The 14133-nt window shown below is 47.8% G+C and overlaps 1 protein-coding gene across 2 annotated transcripts in view; it reads left to right on the top strand.

Annotated features, from left to right (window-relative positions):
• The window catches only part of SSBP4 (single stranded DNA binding protein 4), a 29222-nt gene that overhangs the window by 3077 nt on the left and 12012 nt on the right, over window positions 1–14133 (top strand). For both annotated transcript variants that reach the window (XM_060275349.1, XM_060275348.1), the window contains exons 2-9: window positions 1292–1364; window positions 1812–1873; window positions 6137–6221; window positions 7861–7950; window positions 9293–9370; window positions 10710–10769; window positions 12489–12558; window positions 13987–14054. In XM_060275349.1, coding sequence (XP_060131332.1) covers window positions 1292–1364; window positions 1812–1873; window positions 6137–6221; window positions 7861–7950; window positions 9293–9370; window positions 10710–10769; window positions 12489–12558; window positions 13987–14054 — 586 coding nt within the window. The remainder of the gene's footprint in view (window positions 1–1291; window positions 1365–1811; window positions 1874–6136; window positions 6222–7860; window positions 7951–9292; window positions 9371–10709; window positions 10770–12488; window positions 12559–13986; window positions 14055–14133) is intronic.

Below are 14133 nucleotides of genomic sequence, written 5' to 3'. Positions count from 1 at the left end.
ATGGTCCCGTTCGATAGTAAAATTCATGTGAAATTGCTGTTTTAGGGGTTGTTTTTAAAAGTCTGGAACGGATTGGTCTGTTTTGCATTTCTTTCTATGGGAAAGTGCGCCTCGCATATGGAACGCTTTGGTTTTGGAACAGACTTCCGGAACGGATTAGATTTGAGAACCAAGGCGCCACAGTATTGTGAAAATAGGAAATATATGCTGCTGTTGCTGTTGTTGTTATGTTAGCATCCTGTATACCCTGTTTCTCATATTTTAAGACATACCCATAAAATAAGCCATAGCAGGATTTTTAAGCATTCAAGGAATATAAGCCATACCCCGAAAATAAGACATAGTGATAGGCGCAGCAGCAATGCCAGCCGCAGCAGGAGGAGGAGGAAAAAAATAAGACATCCCTTGAAAATAAGCCATAGTGTGTTTTTTTGAGGAAAAAATAAATATAAGACATGTCTTATAATATGAGAAACACGGTAGTAAAAGCTGTTCAGCAGTGGAACAGACTGGAGGTGATGGGGTCTCCTTCCTTGGGAGGTTTTTAAGCAGAGGTTTGAAGGCCATCTGCCTTGGATTCTTCAGCTGAAGTTCCTGCCTTGCGGGGGGTTGGACTAGATGACCGCTGGGGTACCCAAATCTATGGTTCTATTTCCTTTTTTTGTTTTGTTTTCCTTGTTATGTTCTTGTTCTTATTATACACCATGTGCTTTGTTATCTTGCATTTTCGCGCAGCGAACTACCCTGAGTTCTGCAGTTGGAAGAGAAGTAGACAAATTTAATCAATAATAATAGTGATATTTTTGTGCCCCCGTCTGCTCAGCACCTGCTTCAGGGAAAGCGCCAAAATCTGGCGCTGCTCCCGGCTTGTGATATTCCCCAGAGGAGTTTACTGCCTCTGACAGGGGAGGGTAGAACATTGCCTGAGGTCCTTTTCCCCTCTCAGGAGAGAATGCCTCTTTTTGAAATGGTATCTCTTTGCACTAACCCTGACCATTGGTCCTGCTGGCTGGCTGGCCAGCAATATTTGAAAGGGGCCGGATACGGTCCTCATCCCCACCCAAAGGATTTTCTGGGAATAGGTAGAAAGGGGGCTTTGGGGAGGGGGAGCGTAATAGAATCAGAAACCATAGAATTGTAGGGTTGGAAGGGACCCTGGCGGTCATCTAGACCAACCCCCTGAAATGACAGGGGGTCAAACCTGCAACCTCGCATTTTCTGCACCCTGCTCTCACCAAACTGAGCTACCCAGGCCTGGCAGGCCCTTGACTGATGCCTCTCACCCCTCTAGGTTGGCGTTGTACGTTTATGAATACCTTCTTCACATCGGGGCACAGAAATCGGCACAGACCTTCCTCTCGGAGGTGAGGAGAGAGGGGTCTGGAAGACGGGAGGGGGCGGAGATGTACCGATGTACCAATTTATTTTATTTTGTGGAGTGGGGGGGGGACACAAATAATGCACTGAACGCATGAGTCATTTGGCTGGCAAACGTTCTGCATGCCAAGCAGCTTCTGTTACCTGTGAAGCAATGGCACACCCTCTAAAAAATAAATTTCTAAGTCTCCTTTCCTCTTGGTCCGAGGAAAGAGCTGTTTTTTTTTAATAACGTGTGCCAAGGAGTGACATTCTGCATGCCAAGCAGGTGTTCTGACCTCCGAGGCACATCTGTGTCGTTGTCCCCCCCAATCTCAGGGCATCCTTCCCTTTGCATTCTCCCCTAGAAGCTTCCCCTGCTTGGAATACCAAACCACTTTTTCCCTCCAGCCTGTCTTAACCGGGTTGTGGGGTGGGTTTTTTTGGGGTGCCAGATCCGGTGGGAAAAAAACATTACGCTCGGAGAACCGCCCGGATTTCTGCACGCCTGGTGGTGGTGAGTACATTTTACATCCTTCTCGAAATAATAATAATATAATAATAATAATTTATTATTTATAACCCGCCCATCTGGCTGGGTTTCCCCAGCCACTCTGGGCGGCTTCCAACAGAATATTAAAATACAATAATCTATTAAACATTAAAAGCTTCCCTAACCAGGGCTGCCTTCAGATGTCTTCTAAAAGTCTGGTAGTTGTTTATTTCCTTGACATCTGGTGGGAGGGCGTTCCAGAGGGCGGGTGCCACCACCGAGAAGGCCCTCTGCCTGGTTCCCTGCAACCTCACTTCTCGCAGGGAGGGAACCGCCAGAAGGCCCTCGGTGCTGGACCTCAGTGTCTGGGTTAAACGATGGGGGTGGAGACGCTCCTTCAGGTATATTGGACCGAGACCGTTTAGGGCTTTAAAGGTCAGCACCACCACTTTGAATTGTGCTCGGAAACATCCTGGGAGCCAATGTAGGTCTTTCAAGCCTGGGGGCGGGGGGCCTGGAGCTGTCAAAGGGGTGTATGTGTGCCACCACTCTAAGGTAGACTACCCCTGTCTATGTAGGCTCCATTTCGGAATCATAAGAAACTAAGAAGGAGCCAGTGGCTGGGTCAGGCCAAAGGAGGATGCTCCCCATTTTGTACTCCACAGCATCGCTGCCCCCAACAGTGGAGGGAGAATGTCGGCTAGAAACTGCTCCATGACTTTGTCCAATCCTAGAACCCTAGATTTGTAGAGTAGGAAGGGACCCCGAGGGTCATCCAGCCCAACCCCCCCGCCGCCGCAATACAAGAATCTTTGGCCCAAGGTCGGACTCGAACCCACAACCCTGATATTTCATGTTAAAGCCGTCACTGCCTCTGTTCCACAGTTGAACTCGAACTCCTTCCTTTTGCCTTTCCTGACTCCCACTAAGTTCTTGTGTTACGGCAGAGGGAGAAGGACATTTCTTCTTCCAACCTTCTCAAAACTGGGCATAGATTTATAGGCCTCGGTCATGCCAACCATGCACGCTCCCCCCCCCCAATGCCTCCCCCCCAAAAAAAATGCCCTCCCTCGAAATCCCCAAACCTTATTGGAGGCTTACTCCCCAAATCTCATGAAATAGTGTGCAAGCTTTGCAGTAACGCAGAACTCCTCATCAGACTACAGGTTTGAAAACCCAACGTTTGTGTGAGTTTGGGATTTCCACAATATAAAACACTTCCTAGGTCCGTGATGACTTGTGCCAAAAAATGATTAGGCAGAAACCCTCGATCGTGGTACACCCAGGGTCAGGAAGCTAGGCTTCCCGTGCCGTGAGGACCTATGTTTTCAGGAAAAGAAAAGAAAAGAAAAGAGCAAGCCTGTTTAAGTTTCTAGTTCACAGTGTAGCCTCTTGAAACAATTTTATTTTTCTAAAAAAAGAAGGTTAATCAGTTTAAAACTACAAGAAAGAAGATTCCACCTAAACATTAGGAAGAACTTCCTGACAGTAAGAGCTGTTCGAAAGTGGAATTTGCTGCCAAGAAGTGTGGCGGAGTCTCCTTCTTTGGAGGTCTTTAAGCAGAGGCTTGACAGGCATATGTCAAGAATGCTTTGATGGTGTTTCCTGCTTGGCAGGGGGTTGGACTGGATGGCCCTTGTGGTCTCTTCCAACTCTATGATTCTATGATTCTATAAATAATATTTATTTATTGGATTACATTTGCCGTCCACCTTCAGGCTCCTCCACCCATTCCTCATGTTATCTTAACGACAACCCTGCGAGGTAGGTTGGGCTGAGAGTGAGTGGATGGGCACCCCAGCGTCACCCAATGGGAGCTTCGTGGCCCATTGCGACGGGATTTGAACCCTGGTCCCTTCCAGACCCTTGCCCGACGCTCTGACCCCTTCACCAACGCCAGCCTAGAAGTAATTAACTTGATGGTGCTGCTATACTAAATTTTGCATCACCCCGTCAAGGCGATGCCTGCATCACAGGGGTTGAGCTAGATGTCCCCTGGGGGACCCTTCTGTCTCTACAATTATGTGATTCTAGGCAGTTGTGAGGTCCAGCTTCCTGGTGAGCTGCAGTTTTAAGAAGTGGGGGAGCAGAATTTTTAAAAAGAGCTTGGCGTTGGAAAGTAGATTAAATAGGAACCCAGAAATTTGGGATCCCCTCCAAATTTGTGCCAAAGTTTTGTACCCGGGGGTGGGGGTGGGGTGGGCTTGCTTCGTCGTCCCCCTTACAAACCGTGTGATTGATCCATCAAACCGGGGTTTGCAGTTAACACCCAAAAACCCAACGTTGGCCAACAACGGTACGAAACGAGTTCAAAACTTTGCCACAAGTTTTTTGGGGGGAGGGAAGAGATCCCAGATTTGGGGGGTTCCTGTTTAATAAAGCTTAAGTGTAGTTCCCCCCCTCCCTTCGGCTTCTGGCTCCAGGCACAACTGGAATGCATTCAAAAGCTCCTCTCTCTCCCCTGCTTCCTCGCTCCTCCCCCCCCTAAAAAAAAACCCGGAAATATCCCCTCCCTCCCTGCCCTCTACAGAGTCTGGCTGCCTTGCTTCTCCACACATGGATATAATTTGGAACGGAGGAAAATAAACTGCCTCAATTTTTTTTGGGGGGGGGGACGGCGGCAGAGGAAAGTTGAGGGGCTGAGACCTCCAGCTGATAAATGCGCACCCTTTTTGTCTCCCTTCTCCCAGCCTCCTCACCCTCCAATTTCTCCTTCACATGGTGCCACGCTTTTTTGTTGTTGGGGGGGAGACGAATGGGGTTTGCATCTATTTGTGTGTGTGTGCGTAATCCTTCCTGGCAGCCCCCCAACACTCTAGTCAAGGGTCAAATATTTCCTTGCTTTCTCATTCTCTCCATCCATCGCTTTTCTCTGTCTCTACCCCCCCCTTTCTTTTTCTTGGTTTCTTTTTATTAGTGGCTACTTGCCACACTGGCTATGCTCCCCCTTCTTCTGCCAGAGGCAGCATGACTTCAACGAACATCAACGCCAAGCAGGGAGAGCAGCTTGCGCTGCCGAATGACAGCGTGACGACTGCCTTCCCTTTCTATTTCTATAGCAAGATGCATATAACTGTACAGTCATACCTAGGAAGCCGAACGGAATCCGTTCCAGAAGTCCGTTCGACCTCCAAAACATTCGGGAACCAAAGCGCGACTTCCGATTGGCTGCAGGAAGCTCCTGCAGCCAATCGGAAGCCCTGTCGGGACATTTGACTTCCGAAACTAGTTCGCAAACCGGAACACTCACTTCTGGGTTTGCGGCGTTCAGGAGCCAAAACGTTTGGGAACTAAGCTGTTTCGAAAACCAAGGTACGGCTGTAAACAACTAACTAACTAACTAAAACATCACTCCAAAATAAATTCTTCAATTTTGTTTGTGTCCCCCCACCCTGGATCCCCCACAAACAAGCCGGTTCCTTTTCCGTTTGTAGAATCATCCTATACCAGGCACATCCAAAATCCGTTTCGGGGGCCTAATCCGGCCCACCAGTTGGTTTAATCCGGCCCCCAGGGCAGTATATGTCCTGGGTAAAATCCTTTAAAAAGCTCAACAACTTCAATCCTAAAAAAAAGCTCAACGGCTGTGTCCGGCCCTCGCGCATGTTGATTTCATCAAATCTGGCCATCTTTGAAAAAAGTTTGCCTTATACACTTGTGTATTTGCCTTCCCTCAACCACCTCTAGATAAGATCACACTAAATCAATTGTTTCCTCCCTGCCCCAATAAAAATACAAATTCATTATCCCAGAAAGTTTGGTGGACATTGGAAAAGGGTGGGATTTTCTGTGCCCCATGGCCTCAGCCCAAGCTGGTCCTCAGGGTCCCTTTCAATTCTATGGATTGCTGAGACCGCCTGCAGGAGCGTCGTTTGGCGTTCCCCGAGTTAGCGAGGCCCATAGAGACCGAGTCGCCGTCGTCCGGCAGAACTCTCTGCCACTAGAGACGCAGCAGGGGGCTTCCTGTTTTAACATCCCGACAACGCCTGCTGAAAACTTGTCTATTCCACCAGGTCTGTGCGGGCAATTAAGAAGATGTCTTAATTAAGATTAAAATTAATTAAGATTACCTGTAATTAAGATTGGTGCCTGCGGTTTTGTTTTGTTTTAAAAAAACTTTATAAGAAATGTTTTTCTTTTAAAGTTATTTTAATTTAGAACGTATATAAAGCACTTTGGCCCTTTGCTCCCCGCACCCCAATTAGTCTTGATCTGGTCTAAGACAGAGCTACATCTCTTTGTGGCCTTGGCTGTATCTTAATTCTGCCCCCCCCCGTCACCCCACAGTGTGTTCTGGGACCTGTACTGCGCTGCGCCCGACCGGAGGGAGGCGTGCGAGCACTCGAGCGAAGCCAAGACCTTCCACGATTACGTGAGTATGCACGTTTGCCTTCTCAAAGGCATGGCACGCGAAGAAGGCGCGAGGAGGAGGGACGAGGAGGGGGGGAAGCAAGGCCAGGCACCGATTCTTCTTGCTATAACGTTCATCAGGGAGAAGTTTTTGGGAGGGGTGTGTGTGGGGAAATCCCCCAATAATAATAAACGATTTTGTCAGTTGAGGACTTCCCAGGTGTGTCTGACTACAACTCCTCATCTGGCACTCCCCAAAACATCTGGTGGGCTCCAGGTTAGCAAATACCTCGCAGCTGGTAGAGACCCAGCAGACATTTTCTGTTTTGGCATTTCAAGTGCCTCTTTTGCCCAGGCCTGTGCAGGCAATTAAGAAGAAACCCTCCCGCAATGGTTAATTGCCATCCCTTTTTAATTTTCTCACAGTTTTTAATTTTTATTTTTTTATTACCGTTTTATATATTTTTTATATGTATTTCACTGCTGTAAGCCCAAAAAAATAGGACGTGGCAATATACAAGTTGGATGATTATAAAACCACAGGATATTTTTTTTGGTGGGGGGGGGGATCTGAAAGACCATTTTAAAATCGGGGGGGGGGAATGTGTCAGCCTCGAAAACTAACAATGAGGAAAGATGCATTGGCAGGGAAAATTAAAATTGCCTGTAATTGGGGGGGGGAGCGAAGGATAGGAAGAAAAGAATTCAGCGTTCTTTGGTCGACACTCTCTGTTTTTCGAGAACGAGCTCTGGATCCTTCCTGTGTGGAACTGCAGGGCTGTGTGGCTGCTTCTGTAGGTGGCTGGCATCTCTACACCTCGCACTGAGCATCCTTCCCTGCCGGTTTCCATGGAAACCGCATCCTCTCTGGACCACCTTTCCTCCAGCACACACACACACACACACACAGAGACCCACAGCCCCCGGCTCTGCCTGCCTCCCCCCTTCTCTCTCTCTCTCTCCCTCCCTCCCTCTCCCTCTCTTTCTCTTTCTCTCTCTTTGCTGGAGGGCCAGCAAGACCTAAGCTGTTGGGTGAACGTAGAGTCGAATGGGACCCTGGCGGTCGTCTAGTCCAACCCCTGGCAGTGCAGGAAGATGCAGCTGATGGATCCAGCCCGTGGCCAGCATCCTGTTCTCACAGTGGACTGCCAGTTGCCCGTGGGAAATCAGGGAGCAGGATCCGAGTGCTACAGCAATTCTCCCTTCGTGGAGGTTCCCCACAACCGGGATTCAGAAGCGTCGCTGCCTCCAGTTCTGGAATAGGGGGCATAGCCATTCTGGCTAGCTAGCCATCCATAGCCCTCTCCCCCTTCCTTGAATTTGTGCAATCCTCGTTTGAAGCCAACCAAGTTCATGGCCATCGCTGCCTCCTGTGGCAGGGAGTTCCATAGTTTAACTCTGCGCAGCCTAAAGAAGCCCAGCTGCTCAGGAGGTGCTGAGCATTGAATTCAAGGGTGCTCTTTGAAACGGGGATTTATGGTCCATGTTGTTTTATCCGAATCTGGATTATTGGAATCATAGAATAGAATAGTAGAATCACAAGAGTTAAAAGGGACCCGGTGGGTCATCTAGTCCAACCCCCCGCAATACAGGTTCGCAGATCGTGGCACATTTTGTGACTTGTCACTCTAACCCACCCGCTTTCCTTTTTTTCTCCACAGAGCTCCACGGCTGCACCCAGTCCTGTGATGGCGAATGTGGCCCCCGGCGATGGAATGGCGCCCAGTCCAATGATGTCTGGGTTTTTCCAGGTAACGCTTGCGGGTTCTCAGGTCTGAGCCAGCAAGGCCCCTTTCTCTCTCTCTCTCTCTCTCTCTCTCCCTCTCTTTCTATTTCTCTCCTGGAATGGAACCTCCACCTGCAGGAGCAGCCTACCACCAGATCTCGGCCCGACAGGGAGAACCTGTGAATTAGATGGTGCCTTGCTTATGGAATTTCCTAGGGTGGGGAAGGTGCGGGCCATATGTAAATTACAGGTGAAACTCAGAATATTGTCAAAAAGTCCATTTATTTCGGCAACGCAACTTAAAAGGTGAAACCAAAATGTATATGAGATAGATGCATGACATGCAAAGCAAGGTATGTCAAGCCTTTATTTGTTGTAATTGTAATTATTTGTCGTTAGGCGGGTCAATTATAAATGGAATGTAATTAATGAAATGTAATAGCGATGTTTATTTTTGTATTATTGTAACTATTTGTTTTATTACTGTGGAATTTCCAAAAGAAAGCATTTGTGAAAAATAAAAAAATAATAAGTTGCATTACTGAAATAAATGCACTTTTAGACGATATTCTAATTTTCCGAGTCTCACCTGTAGATGGTGCCTTGCTTGTGGAATTTCCTGGGGTGGGGAAGGTGGGGGCCATATGTAAATTATGTGGGGAGGGGGGTGCGTCGGGTGGCGAGGTCAGGAAAGGGAACTGAAGGTGGGGAGAAGCTCTATCTTCTCTGGTGTGTGTGAACCAACAGCTCATCCCAGTGGTCACTCCGTTTTGTCCCTTCAACTCCGTTTCCTGCGACTGGGATTCAGAACCATTGAGGCTGAGTGAAGCCATCGCGGCAATGATAGCCATCGATCGCTCTCTCCTGTTCCCATTGATTTGGCCCGGCTCTCTTTTGAAGCCACCCGGTCTGGCGGCCGTCTCTGCCTCTTGTGGGAGGGAGTTCCACGGGCTAACTGCGCTGCTAACTTTCCCCCATGCCATGCATTGTTTTACAAACTTAAAACTTAAACCTTCTCTCATAGGGGACCTCCATCTCCTGCTTTTATCACTCAGACCACCCTTTTTTCAAACATTTCCCTACCCTGCAATATCATTTTTGAGCTAAGGCGACCAGAGCATGCTCAATTCCGGCAGCTTTATTTTCAGTTGCTTCCCGGACAGCTTTATTTTCAGTTGCTTCCCGGACTTTCTGATCACTGTACCCTAACCTTCCCCCCAGGTGGGGGCTCACCTTCCATTTTTGCTCATCAGCTGTGGGAAATCGGCATTTTTGGGGGGGGGGTTGTGTGAGGGTGGGAGGCTTGAGCTGTGACTTGGGCCCTCTCCCCAATAACTTTGTTTCTGTTTCCCTCCGTGCCCCACAAGGGACCTCCAGGCTCCCAGCCGCCCTCCCAGGGCTCGCCACACCACCCCAGTGCCGCGATGATGGGGTTGCAGAATCAGGTGAGACTATAGATCCATTCTGCAGCGACATTTCTGCATTCGAGCAATCCCAAGACCTGCCTTTCGAACTCTCCTAAATAAAGATTCTGGCATTTAATAGAATCATAGAGTTGGAAGAGACCACAAGGGCCATCCAGTCCAACCCCCTGCCAAGCAGGAAACACCATCAAAGCATTCCTGACAGATGGCAGTCAAGCCTCTGCTTAAAGACCTCCAAAGAAGGAGACTCCACCACACTCCTTGGCAGCAAATTCCACTGTCGAACAGCTCTTACTGTCAGGAAGTTCTTGCAGGGGGTTGGACTGGGGGACCTTCGAAGGAGCCCCTTCCCACTCAACGAGTCTGTGATTCAATGACCCTACCCCTTTTTTGGTAAAGCTGGGGGTTGACCCATAGAATCACAGAATTGCCGAAACCCCCTGGAATGCAGGAATTGCCTCCTGAAAGTTAGCGCTGTGAGTCCCTGTGTCCCGCATCTGGCCCCTTGGTTCTCAAACTTAATCCGTTCCGGAAGTCCGTTCCCAAACCAAAGCGTTCCCAAACCAAGGCGCGCTTTCCCATAGAAAGTCATGCAAAACAGATTAATCCGTTCCAGACTTGTAAAAACAACCCCTAAAACAGCAATTTGACAATTTGCCTCTATTGTTGTTCTATTAATGGTTCTCTTGGCTTCGTAGCTTTTATCCATTTCCGCAGTCACACAATCCATCAATCGGTAGCTGAGCTGGGTTCCGCACAGTCACAAAAACAAAAGCCACGTAAACAAAAATGCAAAAATAAATAGCAAAAGCAGACAGACCTCAGCGTAGCACTCCGAACGGAAGTGTTGCACTCGAAACGGCACGTTTGGCTTCTGAAAAGAATTAGCAAACCGGAACACTTACTTCCGGGTTTGCAGCGTTTGGCTTCCAAGTTGTTCGAGAACTAAGGTACCACTGTATAGAAGCAGGAGATGAGGGGAGGCCAAGTGGCAGAGAGGAGCCTGGCTGGCGAAAAGTCACAGCTGTCTCCCACACTTGCTGTGACAAACCCCCCTCCTCCTCTGTCTCCCAAGAACCAGGAGAGGCGTGAAAAGGGTGGAGGAGAGGTTGGCTGCCCGCAGGCACAGTCTCCGATTGCTTGGCAAAAACCCTGGAGAGGAGGGTGCTTGGACTGCTGTGGGGAGGTGGGGGCCTTCAATTTCGGCAACTTGTTTCCCGTGGAGGAAAAGCTGCTCTGCTCATTAGGCCTGGCCCTCCTTGACCAAGTCTGTGCAGATCGCGTTTCTTGCGAAGGGAGAGCTAACTCCAGTGTGATTTACTGCCGACTTGCTACTTGACTCTCTCTGTGTCTCCCACAGCCGTTCATGTCTCCACGCTTCCCGGCTGGACTCCGGCCTTCGCTGCGGATGCCAAGCCAGGTGAGACCACCCACTGAAGGGCACGCACCCAGTCCGTGAGGTGCCACCCCACTATTCTGGGGCGGTATCTACGAAACTTTTCCTTCGGGTAGTTGTGGAAACGATCTCCCTGGCCAATGGCTCTGTGGATTTCTTTTAACCCGGCAACCCCGAGGTTGTCTTCAACAGAGAGGCAGTGCCATTTAGTGGTTAGAGTGCCGGACTAGGACCTGGGAGAGACCAGGGTTCAAATCCCTCTCCCCAATTCGGCCAGGAGGCTGACTTGGAAACCAGTCATTGTCTCTCAGCTTAGCCTACCTCGCAAGACTGTTGTTGGAATTCAGTGAAGGGGGGAGTTCCTTGGAGGGGAAAAAAGTAAGACAGAAATCATGACCTGTTAGTCATGCCCATTGACTTTCAATATGTCTACTCTGAGTAGGACTAGTGTTGAGATACCACCGCCCTCATTTTCCAAAACAACACCCCAACAATTTGCCTGGTTGTTCCCCATCTCCAAACAAATGGAATATTTCATTTCCTAGACCTGATAGCTCCTAATTTTTAAATTTTCACATTATCCCCGCTTGCCTTTCTGATATATCTTCTTCCATATCCCCCTCCTTTTTAATTTCTTTATGTATATATCATTTGTCCTGCACGTATCTTGAACATCTGGGGGCTGTTGCCCATCTGGATTTTCGGATCTCACCCACACTAGCTTAATCTGTTTTTGTTTTAACTTTTCAAAAGTTTTACTTTATCGCTGTTAATGTTTCCTGTTGAGAATTTCATTGTCTCTCTCTTTCCTTTTTTGTAAACTGCTTTGGGGGTGTCGTTCTTGTTTTAACAACCAGGTGATATATAAATTTTATGAAACGAAATCAATCAATAAAAATAGATCTCTGTAGCAAGTGCAGGTATCCCAACATGGGGGATAGATAAGGTGATTCTTAACCCACCCATCTATCCATTCAATCTAGTTTGTAAAAAGTATATACCGTGTTGTGTGTGTGTGTGTGTGTGTGTGTGTGTGTCTACCAAAGGGGGGAAAAGCAATGAAATATTCCGATCAAAAACAAAACAAAAACCAACAACACACGGATAAAAACAAGTATTTAAAACATTTTTTTTAAAAACCCAGAAGATTGGAAAATGTTTATTGAATATGTGGGTGAAAACTCTGTGCATTTGAAAACGTTGGCAGCATTAAGATAAATTCAACAGCGTACGTTTTGATGGATGTAACAATGGGTCACCGAATCGTTTACTTTGAGCAAAACATGCAGGGGTTTATGTAAAATGAACCACGGAAAGAAAAGAAAGGAAGTCATTGATGTTTTAAGGTTGTTTAAATGAATGTAAATGTCAAACAGAAAAAATTAATAAAAATTATACACATCAAGAAGAAAGCTATATGATTAGGTTCTTACCTGCTGTGCTAGCTTTCTACTTCCATGGACTATTTTTGTGTGCAAAATTAAATATATGTGAAAATGTGAAAAAAACAAAAATATATAAAACATTTTTTAAAAAACCAAACAAAATTAAGATTAATTAAGACCCATGTCAACCTTCTACGTGGTGTTGCCTAAACAAAGATGTTTCTAACAGACGCCCAAAGCAGATGCCCAGCAACGGCCTGGGGTCAAGAGGCAGGGAGTTCCATAGTTGTGTGAGTGCTGAAGACAGGTTTATGTGCTCAGATTCATTGCTCTTGTGCTTCTCCCTGTGCCCCAATAGCCGCCGGCAGGCATGCCGGGCCACCAGCCTCCAATGTCCAGCGCGATGGACCCTGCATCATGGGTGCAAGGTGAGTTGGGAGGGAGACGAGGTTCACCTGGCAAATGGGCGTAGCGGCTGTGGAGGAAACTGGTTTTTGGCCCCGAGTCAGGCTCCGTGCAGTTGGCCTCCCCCCCCCCCCGACTTCCTGGGGGGGGTGGCGTTCCAGGGGTTTGCATGAAAAGATCCTCTGCAAAGGAAGTTTTCCTTCTGCATGCCAAGCAACAGTTGGGGTCCTCACTTCAAAACAGACCCAATTTATTATTATTTAAATGGAGGCTCAAGAAGTTCAGTTAAAAGAGGTGTGGGGAAAGGAGACAACAGGGCGGATAGATAGTCAAACTTGGGGGGGGGGAATGTGGAAGAATTGTACGTTGAAAATGTTGTCTATAAGAATAAAAGAAAATTGTTAAAAATTAGTTTGGGACCCAGGTGGCGCTGTGGGCTACTGAGCCTAGGGCTTGCTGATCAGAAAGTCGGCGGTTCGAATCCCTGTGACGGGGTGAGCTCCCGTTGCTTGGTCCCAGCTCCTGCCAACCTAGCAGCTCGAAAGCACATCAAAATGCAAGTAGATAAATAGGAACCGCTACAGCGGGAAGGTAAACGGCGTTTCCATGTGCTGCTCTGGTTTGCCAGAAGCGGCTTTGTCATGCTTGCCACATGACCTGGAAGCTATACGCCGGCTCCCTCGGCCAATAATGCGAGATGAGCGCGCAACCCCAGAGTCGGTCACGACTGGACCTAATGGTCAGGGGTCCCTTTACCTTTACCTAGATTAAATCAAATAAACAAGGAATGTTCGGTGTTATGTTGGAGGGGATGCCAGGAAACGGAATTATGTTCACATGTGGTGTGGATGCAAATATGTACAATTTTCCCGGCAAAGGAGATAACAGAAATCACCGGGTTAAAGCTGACTGAAAGTCCAGAGGTAGCCTCATTATCGATTTACGGTAGGCTTCGCAGTCTAGGAAGGACTTGCTCGCAAATTTATTGACGGCTGCACGAATTATGGTAGCTAGGAAGTGGAAGGGGCAAGCAGAATATAAAATGGAAGAATGGTATCAAGAGGTGTGGGATATAGCTAGTAATGATAAATTTACATGTGCTGTTAAGGTAAGATGGAGAATATGCAGGAGAAATGATTTTGAGGAGATGTGGAAGCTGTTTGTAGAATTTGTACCGTTAAAACTGAAAGGGGTCAAGCTATCACAAGAGGTGCTGAAATTTTGGGAGGTTGTATAGTTACAATGGAATGGTCTCAGGGGTGTGGGGCGCACATTTTTATTCTTGTTTATCTATGATTATTAATTTGTCAAAATATAATAATAATAATAATAATGAAAACCAATACCAAAAAAAACAGACCAAGCTTACGGATCTCATGAGGTTAGCAAGCAGGTTCTGTGTCGCTGCCTTCAGCGTGTTCTTGTTCTTTCTCTTCTCTCCTCCTCACCAGGGCACCCCTCCATGGGTCCAATGCAGCGCATGAGCCCCCCACGTGGCCTGACGGGGATGGCCCCACAGGTGAGCACCCCCAAACTAACGCCCGGGGTCACAAAATGCCCAGAAGGCGCATTGAGGTTCCTGGGTCTCTTCGAAGATC

This window comes from Zootoca vivipara, chromosome 6 (assembly GCF_963506605.1).
Source record: "Zootoca vivipara chromosome 6, rZooViv1.1, whole genome shotgun sequence".
Lineage (NCBI taxonomy): Eukaryota > Metazoa > Chordata > Lepidosauria > Squamata > Lacertidae > Zootoca > Zootoca vivipara.
This window is presented reverse-complemented; position numbering and strand designations above follow the sequence as displayed.